This window comes from Vidua chalybeata, chromosome 9 (assembly GCF_026979565.1).
Source record: "Vidua chalybeata isolate OUT-0048 chromosome 9, bVidCha1 merged haplotype, whole genome shotgun sequence".
Classification (NCBI taxonomy): Eukaryota; Metazoa; Chordata; class Aves; order Passeriformes; family Viduidae; genus Vidua; species Vidua chalybeata.
In genome coordinates this window covers 5580978-5601988 of record NC_071538.1, presented here as the reverse complement: position 1 = coordinate 5601988, position 21011 = coordinate 5580978, and the positions used below count along the sequence as shown (strand labels likewise).

Genomic DNA, 21011 nt, shown 5'->3' with positions numbered 1-21011 from the left:
AGATAGAAAAATCTCATTGGAAAGACCACTGGAGTGTAGAGCAAAAGCAAATTGGTTTTTTTTGTTTTTTCCCTAGAATTACTTCAAATTGTGTACTAGGACTGTAAAAAGCAGTGTGGGAAGCAGCTGGGGACAGCAGGCACAGGAATTCCTAAATCTGCCTAGAATTCTTGATCACTTGGGATGAGGGAGGTGATGTGAACTGAGGGCACCAGGAGGGCAATTCTGTTATCACAGCAGGTCTACTCTCCCTGGCAGCTTGGGGGTTGTTTTCCCTGGGAGAATTAGCAAAAAATCCAATTCACCAGGAATTTGGGACATCGTCGTTTTTACAATTACTCATCCCATACTGGAAGCAGAAACTTGCAGAACTGGCCCAGGAGCGGGAGGTGCAGTGGGAAATTGGGAAGCTCCGACCCAAACAGGTCCTTTCTGAGCTGACACTGCACCTACAAGGGCTCGCACCACCACAGGGGCACTGTCCTGTTTTTCCCTTTGAGGAACACGTGTCCAGGTCCCATCATTTCCCAAAGAGCTTTCCATGGAGGCTGGGAGAGCACTGGAACAGCTGCTCAGACAGTCGTGGAGTCTCCCTGTCTCGGTCCCTTGGGATCCATCACTGATCCTGTTTGTGATCGATCCCTCCCCTCAGGATGCGGTTGTTGGGATCGATCCCTGATCCCACCCCTCAGAATGTGGTTGTTGGGATCGATCCCTGATCCCTCCCCTCAGGATGTGGCTGTTGGGATCCATGCCCAGTCCCCAGTCCTGCTCCTCAGGATGCAGTTGTTGGGATCGATCCCTGATCCCACCCCTCAGGATGTGGCCATTGGGATCGATCCCTCCCCTCAAAATGTGGTTATTGGGATTGATCCCCGATCCCTCCCCTCAGGTTGTGGCTGTTGGGACCCATCCCCAATCCCCTATCCTGCCCCTCAGGCCGTGCCCGCTGGGATCGATCCCCGATCCCCGATCCCCGCTGCCGCCCCTCAGGCCGTGCCCGTTGGGATCGATCCCCGATCCCCGCTGCCGCCCCTCAGGCCGTGCCCGTTGGGATCGATCCCCGATGCCCGATCCCCGCTGCCGCCCCTCAGGCCGTGCCCGTTGGGATCGATCCCCGATGCCCGATCCCCGATCCCCGCTGCCGCCCCTCAGGCCGTGCCCGTTGGGCGGATCCCGCCCCGCCCCTCCCGGTCGCTCCGTGGCTCCTCCCGCGCGCTCTCTCGGTGCGGCGCAGTCTCGCGAGAGCGGCGGCCGAAGATGGCGGCGCGGAGCCGAGGCCCGTGAGGCGCGGGCGGAGCTGCGGCCGCTCCGGGGGCTCCGGGCGGGACCGGCCCCGCGGGCTCCGAGCGCTCCCGCCGGCCATGACCGGCGAGAAGCTCCGCTCGCTGCGCAGGGACCACAAGCCCAGCAAGGAGGACGGGGACCTGCTGGCGGCCGGCGAGGACGAGGCGGCCGCGGCGCCCGGGGGCGCCTTCACGGGCGGGAAGGGCGGGCGGGCCGGGGGGCACCGCGGGCCCGGCGCGCACCGGCACCGCCCGCCGGCCCGGGCCGCCCCCGCCGGGCCCGAGCGCGGCCCCTTCCCCGTGCACGAGTGCGTGTTCAAGGGGGACGTGCGGCGGCTCTCGGCGCTCATCCGCACCCAGGGCATCGCCCAGAAGGACAGTCACGGTGAGCGGGACGCACCGGGGGATCCCGGGGCTCGGGGCCGCGTCCCGGTGAGGCGGGAGATGCGGGTGCTGGACCGGGAAATAGGGGATTCGTTGGGGGTTTTGAAAGGGAGTTTCGTAAGGGTGTGTGAATCCCCTTTAGGAAGGATTGTGGACAAGGGATGGAGAGACGGGACACAGGGAATGACAGAGGGCAGGGATGGATGGGATACGGGGAAGGAATTGTTCCCTGGCAGGGTGGGCAGGCCTGGCACAGGTGCCCAGAGCAGCTGTGGCTGCCCCTGGATCCCTGGCAGTGCCCAAGGCCAGGCTGGACAGGGCTTGGAGCAGCCTGGGACAGTGGGAGGTGTCCCTGCCATGGCAGGGATGGACTTTAAGGTCCATTCCAGCCCAAACCATTCCGCAATTCCATGATTTTCGAAATATGAATGAGCACTGTCAGCTCCAGTACCAGCCCCGTGCTGGCAGAGCTGCCTCTGACCGGGTGTTGCTCTGTGCCCAAGACCCCACTGCATTTAAAAGATTCATTCTTTTTTAAGATGTCTGAGCTGTCACCTGTTTGCTTTGGGCGATGCTGAGCGGTTCCTTTGGCTGTTGGCAGAGCAGATTTTGATATTTCCCCAGGCTACAAAAATCAGTCCTTTCCCCCCCTTTCCTTTTAAATGCTGTGGCGTTGGATTTTGAGAGAGTTGTTCTCAGCTGCTCCTCTGCAAATGCTCTGTCCACGGCAGTGTCAGTGGCAGAGATGGAATCTGATCCTTGTGCTGCTCTGAAATTTGTAAATATTGAATGTCTTGCCAGGACATTTCAAAACGTTTTAATTTGGGGGATGTTTTATACTGTTAACAAATAAATCAGCCTGGGGGATCAGCTTGACCTTCATGGTTGGTTTTAATCTCTATTTTTAATGGCCGTTTCAAGAGTAACATGATCCATTTCTGCTGGAGAACTCCCAGTTCCACGTGTGTGGTGTCTGAGAAGTTGTGATAAAGGGGATGCTTGTGTTGTGTTTCTGATAAGGAGATCAGCTCTGCTTAATTGTGGTCTGCGAATTCAAAAGGAGCGCGAAGGTGAAGGATCTGTGGGGCTGGCACGGTGGCAGGAGTGATGGAATTGGGAATTCCAGCTGTGTGTGTGGTGGCACTGGGTGCTGGAAGGCAGCTGAGGGCTGCAGAGTAACACAGGGCTCAGCTCCCAGCCAGGATGGGCAGGAGTGTTCCCTACAACTGGCACAGCGCTTTCCTAAGGGCAGGGCTCCAAATCCAGCTACAGATCTGTTTAGCCTGCCACCTTCATTCCAGCAAATCCTGCTAGAATGAAAGCACCAGACTTGGGGAGGATTTTTCCCACTCGCTCTATTCCTGCTGCTGCTTCTCCCTGTTCCTCCTCCACTTCCCCTTCAAGCAACGCAGCAGCAGCAGCTCCAAATCTTTCCTTGAAGGCACTTCCTGATCCCTCTTTGCTGTGCTGTCACCCTCAGTGTGTATCACACACATTGATTCCATCCTTTTTGAATCCATATATAAATCTCTGATTACTATCTCCCTGCTTTCCCAGCTCTGTTCCGAGCTGGGACACTTCGGGGATCTCTGACTCATCATCTCCCTCCAAGTTTTTACTTGAACTATTCAAAAAGAACCCACAACAAACCTCTCACGGCTTGACATTCCAAAGGCCTGAGTAACATTTCCCTGTTATTGTTTTCTTCCCGCCTGATTCCATCTGTCACTTGTTTACACACACTGGAACTGGGAATTATTTGGGGGAGACTCCGGCTGATGATTTGCTCAGAAATAAGCCAGAGGAATCCCGGGATGTGCTAAGGATTGGACCGAGGGGAGAGAGAACTTATTGTTAATAATCTAGGCCTGTTTTATTGTTGGTTCAGTGCAGGAAAGCCAAATCCTGTGGAATGGGAGACTCCTGCTGTTCTGCTAAAAGCAGTTGAGTGTTAATTGAGTGCCTGCCCAGCTTCCTAAATTAACCTCCAAATCACTGCCCAGAGGAAGGCCAGTGTCATTATTCCCAAACAATGAGTTTCCTGGGAGAAGCCTGTAGCTACACCTAGTAGATGACTTTTAGTTTGATTATAACATGCATTTAATAGCTTGAATCCTGAGCAGACAAATCCTCTGGCTGGAAAACAGCCCTGGCTCCCTGCAGGTGTGCAGGTACCTCAGCAGAGGTGAAAGGCCACACGTCTGTGGGGACAGGTGCCGTGTTTGAGGTGTGGTTTTGGGCCAGCAGGCCTTGTTTGCCCACCTGGGTGGGCACGGGCCGGATTCCAGGAGCTGCTGGAGCACTGATTTCTTGGGAAGAGGGGCTGTGGCTGTGCTGGGCACTGATGAGGCCTCGCCTCAAATCCTGGGGTCAGTTCTGAGGCCCTCACTCAGCAAAGACCCTGAGGGGCTGGAGCGTGTCCAGGGCAGGGAACGGAGCTGGGAAGGGTCTGGAGCCCCAGGAGAGGCTGAGGGAGCTGGGGAGGGACTGGAGAATCCCTGAGGGAGCTGGGAAGGGGCTCAGCCTGGAGAAAAGGAGGCTCAGGGGGCCCTTGTGGCTCTGCACAGCTCCTGACAGGAGGGGACAGCCGGGGGGGTCGGGCTCTACTCCAGGGAACAGGGACAGGAGGAGAGGGAACAGCCTCAGGCTGGGCCAGGGGAGAGTTGGGTTGGACATCAGCAGGAATTTCTCCATGGAAAGGGTGGTCCGTGGAAAGGCACTGGAACTGCCCAGGGAGGTTTGGAGTCCCCATGCCTGGAGGTGTCCAAGGAAGGGCTGGATGTGGCACTCAGTGCTGGTGACAAGGTGGGAATTGGGCACAGCTTGGACTTGGTGATCCTGGAGGGCTTTTCCACCCTCACGGTTCTGTGACTCCGTGATTTTGACAATGTTTCCCCTTGGGTCAGGTAATTTGCATTTCCTGTGCACACAGTGTGGCTCCCTCTCAAACGTTTTCCTCAGGAAGGTTATTCCCATCCCCTGCCAGAGCCTGGCAGCATCCAGGATTCCCAGTGCTGTGCTGGCTCCCAGATGTTGGAGCAGCTATTAATAGCAGCAGGAGTTGAGCTGGGTTGGTGTATAATGAGCTGGGCTGTGGCTGCCCGGGATGCAGGACACATTGAGATGCAGGACACATTGAACAGCCCTGTCAGCCCCTCCTGGGCAAGCAGGGCAGAGTTCCCATCTCCATCCGAATTTCCCTGGTGCTGCAGGGCGCTGCCATTGGTGTGGCAGCCTCTCCCAGATGTGCAGCACATGCTCTGCACAGAGCAGGTTCTTCCTGCTGACAAAATGGGAGTTATTCTCTAACTCTCAACCCAGTGTGTGTGTGTTAGAATTGCACAAGGAATGTGTTTTCCAGCATTTTTTCCTCTTGATTGCTCTAAGGAGATGTTTAAATGTGCAAAATACAGTTAAATGGAAGAACTTTATGTCCTTAAGCTGCCTAAATAAAGTGTGTCGTGAGCCTGGTAGCAGCATTAATCCAGAAAAAACAGCTCTGGGTGCCTCACAGTGAATATTTAACAACAGAAATACCACCTGTGTCAGAACATCGCCAGGAAAATGGGGACAGGTTTGAGAGGCTGCTGATCACCTCCAGAGCTTTCTTTGGAAACAACCAAAAGGCAGCTTGGTAGTGAAGGTGCTGTTCCTCCTCAATATGCCCAGTACTGTGGTTGTAAAAAATGAGTACTCAGTCTTTGAAAAATTAATAAAACAGGCTGTTAAATTTTTAATCAGTATCATATCTGTGAGTAGCTTTTAACCCAGATATGTCAGGCTGGGAAGGGATCAGACCCTTCAGCCCATGGGGAGCACAGGGGTTGTGTCTTTCTCAAAGACACCTCTGGACCTCTTTGCCTGGAGTGAGTTTCAAGATATCATTAAAAAGCCTCTCTCGGCCCATGAAATGTGTCTCAATATATTTATTTGGACAATTATAATCCAAGCAAATGTCACTGCTCTGGTGGATGTTGGTGTGTTCCTGGGTTAGAGCAGGAAGTGGAGTTTGCTAAGGAGGGGATTGCAGTGGATTCTGGTGACTTTAATCTCATCTTTTTATTTCTATGGTTTCTTTTAGGAAACACTCCTTTACATCTTGCTGTGATGCTGGGACATAAAGGTGGGTAGAACCATTTGTTTTGTTACCTCTTCAGTGATCCTGAAGATTCAGGGGCAAGAGGAAAAAAGGGTTTTTTTTTTTCCATTTTCCTGAATGTGATCTTGTGTTTCAAGCCAGTGAAGTTTTCTGGAAAGAAGGTGCCACATGAATTTGGAGGAGAAGAGTGGGAAGAGAAATCTGAGCTTTATTCCCAATATCCCACCTAACCCTATGCTCTGGCAGTGGGAAGCCATTCCCCCTTTCCTGTCTCCTCTTGTCCCCAGTCCCTCTGCAGCTCTCCTGGAGCCCCTTCAGGCCCTGCCAGGGGCTCTGAGCTCTCCCTGGATCCTTCTCCTCTGCAGATGAGCACCCCCAGCTCTGCCAGCCTGTTTATTGAACTGGAAATGGAATCTGGCTGGTGATTCCAAGCTGTTTTGCCTGCTCCCTGCAGAGTGATGTTCCTGTCCCGGGCACTGTTTAAGGAGCCATAAAAATCCCTCGGTGTCTTGGCTGGGTTAGTCAGGGCCTTTGTTTATCCCCACAGGAGACAGTTTATTTAACAGGGAGGGATCTCTTCCTCCCCAGCCACTCAGCCTGCCACTGACTCACAGCTGCTGCATCTGGAATGACCAGTGCAGTTTCCTGTGGCACCTGTGGTAGGAAAATAACCCAGGAAGTCCCTGTCTTGGTGGTGAGACAGCTGGGCCCTGCTGCATCACCTCCAGACGGCTCAGGGTGGCTTCAGTGACATGTGCTGAGGTTTCCCTGTGGTTGGAAACTGAAGAGCCATTTCCAAGCAGCACATGGCAACACTGAAGCCCTCCTTGTCTCCTTCAGTTTTTCCACCATCATGTCCACCTGTGGATGGGGAATGCAGAGTGTTGGTTCCACACCTCTCTGAGGCTTTCCTGGAACAGAGGTGCCTGTTTGCCCTCTTTAAATCCCAGATTCCTCAGGATGTTGTGGCACACAGGGATGTGTTGGTGCCTCAGCTTCCTCTGCCTCCCTTGACCTGATGGGAGTTGCCCCAGATCTGTGTCCCCATGATCCATTCACCCCTTGGAGAGGGATGAAGGCCCTGAGGTATTTTTCTGCTTTGTGTGTGCAGCAGAGAGAGATGATGTCATGCATTAAATATAAATATCCTTGTTCCATAGTGGTGTGTGTATCTGACATGCAGAAATATTATAAAAAGCAAACTCCACCCAACAGGAGGGCCAGGTCTCTTCAGTGTTATATAATTGGTGGCTGATCACCAATTATTTTTAGAGGTAATATTGAACAGGGAAGTGCTGGAAGTACTTGCATAAATGGCTTTGTTTGTTAGAATGAGTCAGAACCCAGATATGTGTGTTGATAATCTGTGTAATATCTCTGATATGAATTGCTTTGGGAGAGTTTTATTCTGACTGCTCCTGCTGCATCCTTTACTGTAAATAACTGTGGATATTTTGTTCCAGAATGTGCCCACCTGCTTTTAGCCCATAATGCTCCAGTAAAGGTGAAAAACGCTCAGGGATGGAGCCCTCTGGCCGAAGCCATCAGCTATGGAGACAGACAGATGAGTAAGCACCTCTTCATTCATCCCAGTTTGCCAGTTAATCCCAAACTGGGGCTCATTCAGAACAGGAAGGCAGAGCTCTCAAGCTGGGTTATTTTCCCACAGCCCTCTTTCAGCTCTCTGAAGGGTTTCTCTTAATCAGCTGAACATTTTCTATCTGAACATGATGAGGCACATCCATTTCCTTGATAAGGAATTGCACTGGGTTACATAAGCAAACTGTTAACTCTGCTCAGACTGAGGGCACTGGGAAAGCTCTGCACGAGCACGTTCTGGGTTTGGAATGGCAGTGACAGGATCCACATGGATCTGGGCTGGGTGGGATCATCCTTGGCCTGCTCCCTGTGGTCACAGGTTTGTTTATGCATCAGATGCCAGTGGGATGTGGCTTTTAGGCTGCATCTCAAGAGGCCTGTGGGAAAATATAATTTATATATTATGCATTATTCAAATGTTATTTATTCACCTCAGACATGGAGTAGCAAAAGGGAATTATTCTGCTGCTACTCACTGGTGGATGTTAACAGTGTTTGGTATTACCAAATGTTAATAGTATTTGGTATTGCCATGTGTGGTGGTGCATTTCTGTAGAAGAAAACTCACTATATATTACACATATAAATGTATTATTAATATTTAATGCACTAGTTTATAATCTACCAACAACATTTTCATCTCAGCTCCTCACTACTGATTTTCTCAGTGGAGTAGATGTTACTCAGTATATTTGTTTCCACATATTTACTGATACCTGTAAAAACCCTCTTGACATGATTCTATAGCTCATTTTACAAACAATTATTGAGGCTTTTCTTCCTGGGGTGATCCGAGCAGGTTAAGGTGCAGTTCCTGTAACTGGGATTAATTCCTCAGGTCTGATGAAATGTTCCATTGCATTGTTGGGTTTAAGACCTCAAATAAGACACTCACCTATAATTACCAAACAAACAGAGTTCATGGATTAATTCCTGTGTAGTTTCAGCACTCCTGAGGAAGCTCAAGCAGCAGTCCAGGGAAAGTGTTGAAGAGAAGCGACCTCGGTTATTAAAAGCCCTGAAAGAGGTGAGTTGTGCTGACACAACCAGATGGGGTGGAAAGCAGTGACTTGTGCTCTGAGTATGGACACTCTGGAAAACTGCCAGGAAGTTTTTTCCATGTTTTTAACCAATCTGTTGCTTTTAAAAGCAATCTTGGCTCTGTTTCAAGGGGTCACAGAATTCTATTTATTTTAAGATACTACTTCCTTTCAACTTCTAGAAATTCAAATATAAAGTTTGTGTAAGGCAGACCTGCTCATCATCATTGAAATGTCAGAGCTAAAGTATCTCTATTTCATTAGATTTTTAAGGCTTTCTTAAATCTTGTATCAATGAATAATTTCCTGGTCTGTTCAGTCCCCAAATGACTCTTGCCCAGTGATGGAGGAGATTTTTGGTTTCATTCTCCATCAGCATCCAGCAGCCAATTCCCCTTGGGCACAGTGAAGTATTGCTCAGTTTGGGGACAGCAATTTGTAGAAACCCAGTTATTTATCAAAAGTGAATTAAATTGTCCCTGTGAAAGCTGAGCTGTGTTGTGATCCCTGAGCACCTCGTGGTGGGGTTGGCTCTGGCTCACACGTGCTCTGGAGGCACAGGAGGTCTGACCTGATGACTTCATCATATTTACACGAGGCCAGTGGCAATTGATCTTTGCAATACTACTGCCTGAAACTTGACTCATTAATTATTGTATAATTAATTCTAATTCCGTGGGATTGGTTGGGATCAATCAAAGCAAGCAAAGAGCTCCATAGGTGTTTTTTAAACACATGTTTACAATAAATCTTTTGCAATCCAGGGCTTGACTGTTAAAAATATGAGTTCAAATGAGTTACATCATTTTGTCATTATTGATTCTGCTGCAGCTAAAGCTTCAGTGATGTTTAAGTTCAGTGCAAATCCAAGTACAATGTTAGAGAAAGTTTTCTTTGCCAAACACAACTTCTGCCTGTCTTCCAGCAAATGTTACAGTTATTTAGCCTGAAAAGCTGTTAACACATTCTTCTTTTCTTCTCAGCTAGGTGACTTCTATCTAGAGCTTCACTGGGATTTTCAAAGTTGGGGTGAGTGCTTCCATGTCCCTTCCCCAGGGAGATAATGCAATCAGCCTGCAGCACACTTGTTCTCCTCTGCTTTGTGCTGGAACAGTCACAGTCCAGTGCTCGAGATCTGAGTCCTGAGGAGAGGACACACAACTTCTTCCTGGTTTATTTGTGCTTATTCACTTTTGGAGCTGAATTCTCTTCTCTCATCAGTGACTCAGTGAGGAGGGGAAGTAGCTCTATGCTCTATGCTTTAAGAACCTGGGCCATGGAAGGTGTCCCTGCCCATGGCAGGGGCTGGGATGGGATGATCCCCAACCCAAACCAGTCTGGGATTCCATGATTTTATGTGTTTTATTAATTTAGTAATTAATATTAATACTTTGGACCATTTCTTATGCTTGTGGCTGTTCTGCTTTAAGTGGAGCCAGGGTTTCCCTTTATATAAACTGTTAAATCCCATTAAATGTTAAATGCATTATATAAACTGTTAAATCCCAGAATTCAAACTATGAAAAGCCACAATTATTAGGATTTATAGATGGTTTTTGGAAATACAAAAAAATTGGAAATACAAATTCTCTCTGATATTGGAAACAGAGTGTGCAATTACAATTACAAAAAAATCAATTTTATCAAATAGAAACACCCCTGATGTTGTGTTTGATTGAGATGATGATGGGAAATGCTGTATCTGCATTAAAACACATCCAGAATCAAACTGATGGAATGGTTTTAATGGGAATATTTTGCAGAGGGATCTCAGTGCCCTGACTGCCTTTTCTCTCCCTCCTTTAGTGCCTTTACTTTCCCGAATTCTGCCTTCTGATGCATGTAAAATACACAAACAAGGTATAAATATCAGGTGAGTGCTGCTTTTGTACCCAAGTACTTCTGTGCCAGGGAAATTCTGGATCCCAGTGAGCCTGACAGAATCCCTGAGGAGCCTGGGCACATCCATGACACAGCACTGAGCCATGGAATTTCAGAATTTCAGGCTCTCTGATTATCTCTTTTGAGCTGAATATAACTTAAATATAGAGCAAGAGCAGTTCAGCTGGATAAGGCTTTATCTACCAGATGTGCCAGTGAAAAACAGAGATTGGGTATTTATAACAAAATTGCACATAAATTCCAGTATTTTGTGGAAAAGTGTTGATGCTCCAGTTAAAAAAACCCCAAAAAGTGATATAATTTCTCTCTTTAAGGTGTTTAATGTGACAAATTCTCAAACTCAGTAGAGGGTTTCAGGAGTCTCTCCAAGCTCACCTCTTTTTAGTTTGGAATCAAATGTATTTTCTGGCATTTTCTTTAGGGGCCAAAATTTAAAACAAAGAGGCAAGAATATGATCCTGGAGATTCAGTCTGTCAAAACTTTTATTCTATTAAAGAGGCAGCTTGAGTGTGTAAAGTGAATTTTCAGGTGAAATTTGAGTCTGAGGCTGTTGCTTTCCTTCTCATTTCTGAATGCTCTGCTTGTATGAAGCCTGAACTGAGGGGATATAGATAATTACAGGTTTTTCCTTGGAATCAGAGGCAAATCTATGAGGAGTTTTAATCACCACTTAGAGGTGAAGTCACCCAGTTCAGGTTCCTTAACCACCTTTTTATGAGAAATAAATGCTCTGGCAATACTGGATATGAATTGCTACAGAGATCCATGGTCTTAGCTCCATCTTCTTCCAGTTACTCGGGTCTGCAGGAGCATTTCTTTGGTGTTGGTGGGGGAGAAAAATAGAAATAGCAATGAAAATAAATCAAATTTTAAAAAAATGACTTTGTTTCTGAGTCCTCTTCAGATTTTGGGTCATGTCCCAATGTTGTTACTCAAGTCAGGACCCTGCTGAGGAGTTGTTTCTCAGTGTGTGGCATGAATAGATTCTCTCCCCCTCCCCTCCTCATGCTGGCAGTATTAAATACAATTTTCTGAAGTAAACTTTACCTTTATAGCAATTTTTTGCCAATTTCTGCATCCAGGCTTCACTTACGAAATCCTATGAAAACTTAGCCCTTTTTGTGCTTGTTTGCCATTAAAAAAAATCACTTCCCTGCTTGAAAGCTGAATTTCCTCCTGCGTTTATGGGTCATTTTTGTGAAATTTGGGGTTGTTTTCACAGGCTGGACACAACTCTGATAGACTTTACTGACATGAAGTGCCAACGAGGGGATTTGAGCTTCATTTTTAACGGTGACGCCGCACCCTCCGAATCTTTTGTAGTTTTAGACAATGAGCAAAAAGTTTACCAGCGAATACACCACGAGGTAAAGCTCTGGGAAGAGGGTGGGACACATCCCAGGCTTTTTTGGGAATGTATCAAACAAAATTTAGCCTCAGAAACACCCAGAGAACTGCAAACCAAAGAATTCTTACCTCACGTGTTCCAACTTGAGCTGTGAAGGTGACATGGAATTTTGTGAGGGAAACAAGCTTTGAATCCAGATTTCTGCTTGAGGAAAAGCTGGAATGGGAATAGACTGGAAAGATGTGGTTTAAATTACGATGTGTTGCTTTTGGTCTTTCCACTGGCCTTAACTTAGGTGTCCTCAGGTGGGTTTTCAGATCTGTTCCCACTGCTTTGCATCCTTTTAGTCACCCCATGGCCACTTCAGCTGATAACAAGTGAGGGTCTGACTCACTGGACCCCCTGTAATTAATCAAGTCTTTAATTACAGCTTTATCCCCCAGTCACTTAAGCAGATGGATTATTGCCTGTGGAAAGGGTGTGGCTGCTGAGCTGCTGCATAAATCCCATTGGGATGCTTTATTCACATTAATATTCAAGATTAAACTATTTGGAAGCCATTTGGCCAGAGGTTTTATAAAACCGCTTGAAAATTCAGGAAATGCTGCTTCTGGGAAAAGATCCAAAGGACAAGGCTTATGGATTTGTATTTATTGGTGTATCTTTAGAGGGAGCAATTGTTGTTTCTTAAGAAGTTCTGAGAATTTTGGAATTTTTCTTCCAGGAATCTGAGATGGAGACAGAAGAGGAGGTTGACATTTTGATGAGCAGTGATATTTACTCTGCCACCTTATCCACCAAATCCATCACGTTCACACGGGCCCAGACGGGGTGGCTCTTCAGGGAGGACAAAACTGTGAGTGGGAGGGGAGCTCAGAGCCTGCTGCTGGGCAGGAGGGAGGAGGGAAAGGCACTGCAAGAAGCACTGGAGCAGATTTCCTGGAGAAACTCTGGCTGCCCCATCCTTGGAAGTGGCCCAGGCCAGGCTGGACAAGGCTTGGAGCAACCTGGGATGGTGGAAGATGTCCCTGCCCATGGCAGGGAGTTGGAATGGAGTGGGCTTTGAGGTCCCTTCTGGCCCAAACCAGTCCAGGATTCTGAAAGGATAAGGTGTTCAGGACAAAGGAAAAATCCCTCTCCCTGTATCCCCAGTTACCACAGGTTCATTCCATGTGGAATCTGTCTGCTGGACTGCCTTCAGCAGGAGAAAGGAGGAAGAAAGATGCTGTAGCTGTTGGGCAGGGGGAGGACAGGTTGTGCTGGGAGAGGTTTGGTTCCAGGAGGCTCTGATCTCTGCAGGTTGATTCCAGGGAGTGCAGGAAGGATTCTCTGCGTTCCTGCTAGAGAAAGGCAGGGATGGGAGTGCTGGGAAAGGGATTTCACTCAAATTATTCAACAGTCTCTGTCTTAAAGCTTCCCTTCACTCAAATTTCACCCAAATTTCACTCAAATTCTTCAACAATCTTGGTCTTAAAGCTTCCCTTCATAAGAAGTACCTGTTCCTGCTGGATTTTTGGGATTGCCCACTGCCAGCCCATGTGGGGGCTGGGGGAATTCCAGCTCAATCCCCAAGTTCCCTTATCGCATTATTTGATAGGCAAGAATCAAAATGGTTTTATTTTATCTTCTGTGAGTCATTAATGTCCTGATTCCTTTCGTGCAGGAAAGAGTAGGAAACTTCCTGGCAGATTTCTACTTGGTGAATGGACTTGTGTTGGAATCCAGGAAAAGAAGGGAACATCTCAGTGAGGAGGACATCCTTCGGAATAAAGCGATCATGGAGAGCCTGAGCAAAGGGGGAAACCTCATGGAGCAGAATTTCGAGGTATAATTGATAAACTTTGCCCAGGATGTGGGAGAATAATCTTGCACACCACTCCTCATGGTGCAAAATACGTAGATAATGTTTTTATTTTCTTTTGATTGGCATAATCTAAAAATCATAAACATGACCCACAAGTATAATTTTGGTGATGCATTAATGAATTACCCTGATTAGTGCACACAGGGAGAGATTTCTGTGGTTATACTGGGTATTCAGCCTTAATTTGTCTCTTAGAAGAGATGAGGGGTTTGGCTGTGGCAAATCAACTTTGGATTCTTTTAGACCCAATGTTGATTGTTTGGAATGAAAGAGAAGCCAGAAAGGCAATCGTGCTCCTTTGAGCTTCATTAAAATGGGAGGAAGCCTGTGATTAGCACCAGGAAATCAAGAGCTCTTCAGAACGAGCCAGGCTTCAGCTGGGAACACACACAGAGCTTTTAAAGTGATTAATTTATTTCTGTGTGAGCTGGAGCTGCTGCCTTGGCGCTCAGAGCCCCGAATTAACTCATTACGGTGGAGCAGCACAGCCCAGTGCTATAGAAAGTGCCCTTGGAGGCCAAACACCTCAGTGGGGGCTGAGAGCAGGGGCTGGCACGAGCAGGGCAGGCTTCCTGTGGCTGTGGTTGGAGCTGAGGGGCAGCTCCAGGTGGGAATGCCAGGGTGAGGGACGGGAGCACTGAGCTGAGCTGTGCTTGTCCCGCAGCCCGTGCGCCGGCAGTCGCTGACGCCGCCGTCCCCCAACACCATCTCCTGGGAGGAGTACATCTCTGCAGAGAGTGGCAAGTGAGTGCTGCTGGGTCTGCCAGGGATTCCAGGGACACCTCTGCATCCCCGGCATGGGGGTTTGGGGATCTCCACTTGGTGGGTGCTGCTTGTGTGTGGTTTTGTGGTGAGGGGAGGAACGCCGGGTTTGGTGTCTCGGTGTTTGTTCTGCAGAGGGCTGGGAAGTGATCCTCGTGTGTGGGAGCAGTGTCAGTGCCTCAGCTACAGGCAGGGAATCCTGGAATGCTTGGGCTTGCAAGGGGCTTAAAGCCCATCCAGTTCTACCCCCTGCCATGGGCATTTCTGGGTAGTGGTTAACAAACATTTCCTGGAGGGTTTATTAACACCATGGTTATGAGGAATTATTTTATTGGAGTAGTTTTCCTGTTTTTGTCTTGTCTCCTGCTTTAGCAGAGCTCAGAGTAATGTAAATTAAGAGTTTTTTTATCTTTATTCTGCACAGCTTTACAATAAAGCAAACCCTTTGAAAGTAGGCGTTCCTCCCTGATGTTTTCCAACCCCAGTCTGTTTTCCTTCCTCCAAACCCAGGATTTCCCTGGGAAACACTGACTTTGCCTCTCCCTCACAGAGCTCCTCACCTGGGCAGGGAGCTGGTCTGCAAGGAGAGCAAGAAAACCTTCAAAGCCACGATAGCAATGAGCCAGGAATTCCCCTTAGGAATCGAATCGTGAGTCGAAGCTCCTGGCCACGGGAGTTATTCCTGTTGGGAATGTTTTAACGTGTTCATGAGCTACAGAACCCTCCAGATCCCCAGGAATGGGAGCTGGGAGTGCAGTTGAGCAAGGAATCCCTTAAACTGGGAATCTGGGAGCTGCTGGGGCTGGGGGAGGAGCCAAGCCCTTACCTGGGCTTGATAAGAGCAGTTTTGGGCAGGGTTATCAGCAGCTGGTGCCTGATCCCACAGAATTCTGAAATGGTTTTCCCTGTTACAAATTTTAGCACAAAATTGTGTCCCCTGACCCAGTGCAAAGCCGGATCAGTTCCCCATGTCCATGGAGAAGGGGGGTGGTACCTCATCCCTCATCTCCCGTGGAAAATGAGGACAAGGAATTGCTATCCTGGTGTTGGTTTGTTGTAATTCTGGAAGTGGGGTGACCCTGAAGCCCTGGGATGGAGAAGGGGGATGATGTCATTGTCACCTTCTCTGTCCCCTGGGCCCTTTGGATCATGTTTTCCTGTTCCAGAGGGACAGGGTGTGTGTGGCAGGAGGATCTGTCACGGCTTCTGCTCTCCTTTGCAGGTTGTTGAATGTCTTAGAAGTCATTGCACCCTTCAAGCACTTTAACAAACTTAGAGAATTTGTTCAAATGAAGCTTCCACCAGGCTTTCCTGTCAAATTAGGTAAGAGCACACAGCAACTCCTGGGGCTTTATATATCCAGGATTTTAGGTTGGAAAAGCCCTCTAAGACTGAGTCCTACCATTCCCCAGCACTGCCTCATGTCCCCAAGTGCCACATCCACACAGCTTTGAAATCCCTCCAGGCATGGGGGCTCCTCCAGGGCTGGAAAACCCTTTCCAAGAGAAATTTTCCCAAATACCCAGTCCAGATCTAAACATGTGCATTTATTCTTGCAATATGTTCAGAAGGTCTTTTTTTGGAGTTTTGGGGAAGAACTCTCACTTAGGAATGTGTTGCTGGAGAGTTCAGGAGTGCTGGGGCCTTGCTCCAAGGGCAGTGGGATGTGCTGGATCATTCCTGCATTAGGGAAGGATCTCAGGTGTATTTTGTAAACATTCCTGTGATTCCTTTTATTGAAGGATTACTGGTGATAGATTTATTTTAAGTGAAAAATAGAAAACTATTGCACTTGCAGCAAGTGGAAATGTCTGAGATGAACTTATTCATGGGATAGATGACCCCAGAAGCAGTAGCCCCTTTCCCAAGGGTCTCTGGAGTTGCAGGGAGCCGTGTGAGCAGGGAGGCTGTGCTCTACCTGTGCTCAGCATTCCAGAGCAGTTGGGGTTGGGAATGGCCTCAAATTCCAGCTCGTGCTCCCATTCCCATGGGCAGGGACACCCCAAGCCCCGTCCAGCCTCGCAGGGGTGGGGGTTGGTGCCGGTGCTGGCTGTGCCTTGCCCTGACTGTGCCCTGTCCCCGCAGACATCCCGGTGTTCCCCACCATCACGGCCACTGTGACCTTCCAGGAGTTCCGTTACGACGAGTTCGATGACTCCATCTTCACCATTCCCGACGACTACAAGGAGGATCCCAGCCGCTTCCCGGACCTCTAAGGGGGCTGGGAGCTCCTGGGAACGTCCACCCCGGCATGCCAGGGCCAGGGAATGGCTGCACCCCCAGCAGGGCAGAGCCGTGGGGCACAGGAAGGGATGAACTCGTGAGCCCGCAGCGCAGGGAGGGAGCAGCAGTGCGGATGTGCTGGCACTGCACTGGGCATCCAGCCCCTCCAGCTCCCGCTTCCCAGAGCCTCCTGCTGCCATCCCCTTTGGCACAGCCGCTCCTGGCTCGGGAGCTGCCGCCCCCAGCTGGGAGGAGCTGCTGGTTTTTAAATTTTCTACACTTGTGGTGATCCACGAGGCACTGCTGGACCTTGGCACCGAGCTGGGCCCGGGGCTGGGGGTGAGGTGAGCTCCCCCTGCCCTTCCCGTGCTCCCTGTTCCCTGAGCTCCCAGCTCAGCCACAGAATGTTGGAAGGTATCCTGAAGGAATGCCTTGGCTGTAGATGAATGAACCAAATGGGCACCACTGGCACTTGGATTTCCTCCTGCACCCCAGGCAGAGCCAGCTGTGCTCTGCAGGGAGCGCCGGCCCAGCCTGGTGCTGTCCCTGCCTGATCCCTTCATTCCCCCTTCCTTCCCTGCTCCCTGCTCCCTGCCTGGCTCCCTGGGCTCCTGGGGAGCACTCCAGGGCTGCCTGGCCGGGAATGTCACTTGTTAATCCTTTATTTGAGCCTCACTTGGGAGAGGTGTCCCAGAAAGGCCGAGCACCACCAGGTCAGTTGTGAAGAGCTGGGAAAAGCTCAGGCATTGCCCCTTCCTGCGGGAGGAGCTCTCCCTGCACCGGGGCCAGCGTGGTGCTCACGGGCAGCTTTCATTTCCTGCCTCTTCCTGTTTAAATCACAGAGAATCCCAGACTGGTTTGGGGTGGGGGGGACCTTAAAGCTCATCTTGTCCAGCCCCCCTTCATGGATGGTTCAGTGCTCCAGCTCCTCGAGCTTATTCCCATTCCCAGTTGTTCCAGTCTCCTCATCTAACAATAATCCACCTTTTTGGGGTTTGTTAGGCAAGATTTGTGCAGAAGGCTGATGGTGCTATTTGTTTGTATGAAGAAATTTAGATTCAAGTGCTGTGGTGTCATTGTACAAAAATGTAAATATTTTCCAAATTATATTCTTTGTGCACTGTAGGTAAAACTTTTCTGGAATTCCATAGAGTTAAGGATCAAAGTTTATAATGAAGAGGATCATTGATGCTCAGTGGAGGGAACAGCTGTGCTGAGCACAAGGGACAAGGGAGGGGCTCAGCACAGGGCAAGGTGTCAGGCACACCTGAGAGCAGGGAATTCCAGACTGCTGGAATCTCTGATCCATCCCAAAGAGGCTGCTCTGGGGAGGGACGTGGAGGAGGCCCAGGGAATCACTGTCAGCAAAGTCCAGGAGCACTGGAGTGGGAGCACCTCTGTGAACCTGGGGAACAGGGGAGCACTGGGACAGGGGAGCAGTGCAGCTTTCTTGTTAATTCAAACTCAAATCCAAAATGAAACTTTAGGGAAAACAAGCAAAGGGAAATGACTCCTGCCAGGGCCGTGTCAGGGCAGGTGTGGAGCATCCTCTGGGAATGATGGAACTTGTTCTCCCAAGTAAGGATGAATTCCTGACGTGTTTCACACCTCTGGGATGAACTGACACCATCTGTGCTGCTCCTGGGAGCCAGGTGGGATCCTCTGGGACAGACTGGGGATGTCCATGGGGCTGAGCTGGAGCTTGGATCTGTGCCTGTGGGGCAGTGCAGGGCTCTGTCCCCTCCCAGGGCTCCCTTTGGGATGTTTTGTGCAGCTGCAGGACCTGGGCCAGGTGCCACACAGGGACCCCATTCCTTGGGAATTCAGTGAAGGTGAGAGGTTCCTCCCCGAGGTGGATGTCAGAATGTTGCTCAGTGGTACAGGGAGGATCCGTGGGTTTGTGTTTCTTTGCATTTTTGGTCATCCCAAATTCATCCTTGGCTCCATGGAAGCATCACTGGGGCTGTGGGGCCTGGGCAGTGCAGCCACTGCTGGATCCCAGGTGGATCCTGGGCTTGGAACTGGAAAACAAAAAGGGTTTTGGGTGGCCTCCTGTGGGACTGAGGCTCCTGTGGCTCTGTCCCCTCTGGAGCAGCCCCTGCTGGGGGCTGGTGGCCGCGGGGTGTCTGCCCAAAGCCCAGGGCAGGTCCTGGAAGTGTTTCCTGTGCTTCCTGTGGCCTCTGGCCGCAGACCTGGGGGATTTTCACCCCCCAGGACACGGCTGCTCCCTGGGACACTTCCAGGGGCTGCAGGAAGCTGCTCCTAAGGCTCGTTCTGCCTTGGAACGTGGGCACAGCTTTGGGGCTGTCCTTGTTCTGGGTTACCCCAGGAAATCCTGGCTGGTCCTGCTCTCCCTGTGGAGCTGAGGGATGGGAATTCCCTGGGTTGTTCCCCAGCTCCCAGGGCAGCCCCATTGGCTCCTGGAGCTGCTGTCAGTACTTTCCCCTCCTCCTGGGATGTGTTTCCTGTCTGAACATTCCGGGTGAGGAGTTCTCACACGTAGGGGCACCTGGGCATTCCCAATGGATGCACTGCAGGAATTCTCAATTGGAGGGACACTGGGCTGAGCCTGTGGATCCCGAGGGGCTGCCCACGTTGAGATCCATGTTTATATCCATGTTTTCTCCACTAAAGCCTGTTTTTGTCACTGGCTTGTGTTGCATGGACACAGGGAATGTTTGTGGGCCCGGATGTGTCTCCAGGGTGTTCCCAGCCCCATCCTGGGGCACAGGGTCCCTCCCCTCTCCCCTGGCTCTGGGAAATTCCTTTTCCAAGCAGCACTGATCCAGCAGAGCCTCACCTCGGCTTTTCCCTGGAGGCCAGGCCAGGTGTTCCAGGAGGGTTTGCCCTGGGAGTGAGCACAGATCCGTGGATTGTGTCCATGCAGCAGCTCCAGCTCATCCCTGTGGCCTGGGAATGTCAGGGGGACCCAGGAGCAGCCCTGGACACCCCAGCTGGAGTCGGGGTCCAGGGCAGGAGGAGAAGGGAGCTGGACCAGGCTGGTGGGAATCACATCCCGCTGCTCCTGGGGGGTCGGGAATGCCCAGGCTGGGACTCCCCTCCCACCACTTCTTTTTTTTCCCGAGGTTTTTTATGGCTCTTAAAAGACAACCAGGAACTTTGCTCAGCCCAATTCCGACCTCACTGCGGAAGGATCCCGCGGGTTGTTTCTGAACCAAACTGTTCCTCTGGTCTTCCAAGCTCCTGCTCTGTCCCGTGGCAAAGGGAACACCCTGGATTTCCTCCCCGGAGCTGCTGTCCAGCCACTGCACTCCCAGCACAGCAATTCCCCATTCCTGCGTTCAGTCCGTTCGTCCTGCCCGGATGTGTTTGTGCTGGAATCCCCCCGGATTCCGTGGATATTCCCAGCCTCCCTCTGTTATTTCAAGTCTCTGCTCCTGAGTTGTAATTCCCGCCAGGAGAACTGCGTTATTTAATCCGGATTAACCAATTCCTGTAATGCTGCAGTTTCACTTTTCTTTTCCTGACAGTTTGTAACTCCCATGGAAAACGAGTCACCTCTTGGTTTTCCTGTCGTCCGCTCCCTGGTTTTCCCTTCCCTTCACTCGTAGTCACTTTGGGTTGTATCATTTGTTAGAATAAAGACCAAACTATGCTGTTGGATTTGGAAACTGCTCCACCTGTGCAATCCAGGCTTCCCTCTCCTGTCCCGCCGGGCCTGGGCTCCGCTGTGGGAGCGGGACCGGAGGGGAGGGAACGAGCTCCTGCTGCTGCGTTCTGCAAGGGCATTTTCTTGGTCATTTTTTAAATAAAATCCTGCATTTTCATTACAGCCTCCTCTCGGCCCTCTGTGAATCCCAGGTTTTATGGGGAAAGGATGCAGGGAGCAGGTTGGGAACAGCTGCCCGGGAGGGAGGGGGGAAAAGGAGCCTGAAGTTCACTGAACTCTGCTCAGTCCTTCCAGAGATTTCAGCCTGGATGGAGGCTGAACCCTGGATTGGTTCTTCTGGGCTTGGGTTTTTGGTTTTTTGAGGGAGGGCTGGGGGGCTTTTTTTGGGGGGTGGGGGTGTTTGGAGGGATGGGGTTGGGGTTTTTAGTTCTTAAACAGCCTTGCTCTCCTGCCCCCAGCATCAGCCCCTGAGTTGAGAGAGGGATCAGGGCCTCCCTCTGTAGGTACAGATCTGCTGATGGAAAATCTCCCGTTTCTAAAGGGGCAGGAAAACTTCCAGGAAGGGCTCCAGCCACTGCCAGTTAAAACAAAGATTTTTATAACTGCAGTTGTGGCTCTGAGCTTGTTCCAACTGCTCCCTGCCAGGCAGGGTCTCCCCAGAGCCTTCTCTTGCTTTTCATCCACCAGCACTCCCAGGCCCTTCTCAGCAGTCCCACAAACCTCCACATTCCCATTTTAACCCATTTCCTGCCCCAAAAGTAAAACAATTCCTTCTTCACTGTAACAGGGAGATGGAAAAGTCTGCTGTAAGGAATGAGGTAAAGTTTGGTGCAGCCAGAGGTGGAAATAAAACCCAGCAGTTTTCTAGGAAG

General features: G+C 50.2%; 1 protein-coding gene across 1 annotated transcript; it reads left to right on the top strand.

The window, feature by feature from the left end:
- The first annotated feature begins 1254 nt into the window (after window positions 1–1254).
- Window positions 1255–20301, top strand: ANKRD13C (ankyrin repeat domain 13C). The gene is made up of 13 exons (XM_053950660.1): window positions 1255–1671; window positions 5752–5793; window positions 7233–7337; window positions 8310–8395; window positions 9392–9437; window positions 10215–10281; window positions 11534–11678; window positions 12384–12515; window positions 13323–13484; window positions 14188–14267; window positions 14836–14934; window positions 15508–15608; window positions 16371–20301. Exons 1-13 carry the CDS (start codon window positions 1365–1367, stop codon window positions 16499–16501), a joined length of 1503 nt encoding a protein of 500 aa, XP_053806635.1. The 5' UTR covers window positions 1255–1364; the 3' UTR covers window positions 16502–20301.
- The last annotated feature ends 710 nt before the right edge of the window (window positions 20302–21011 follow it).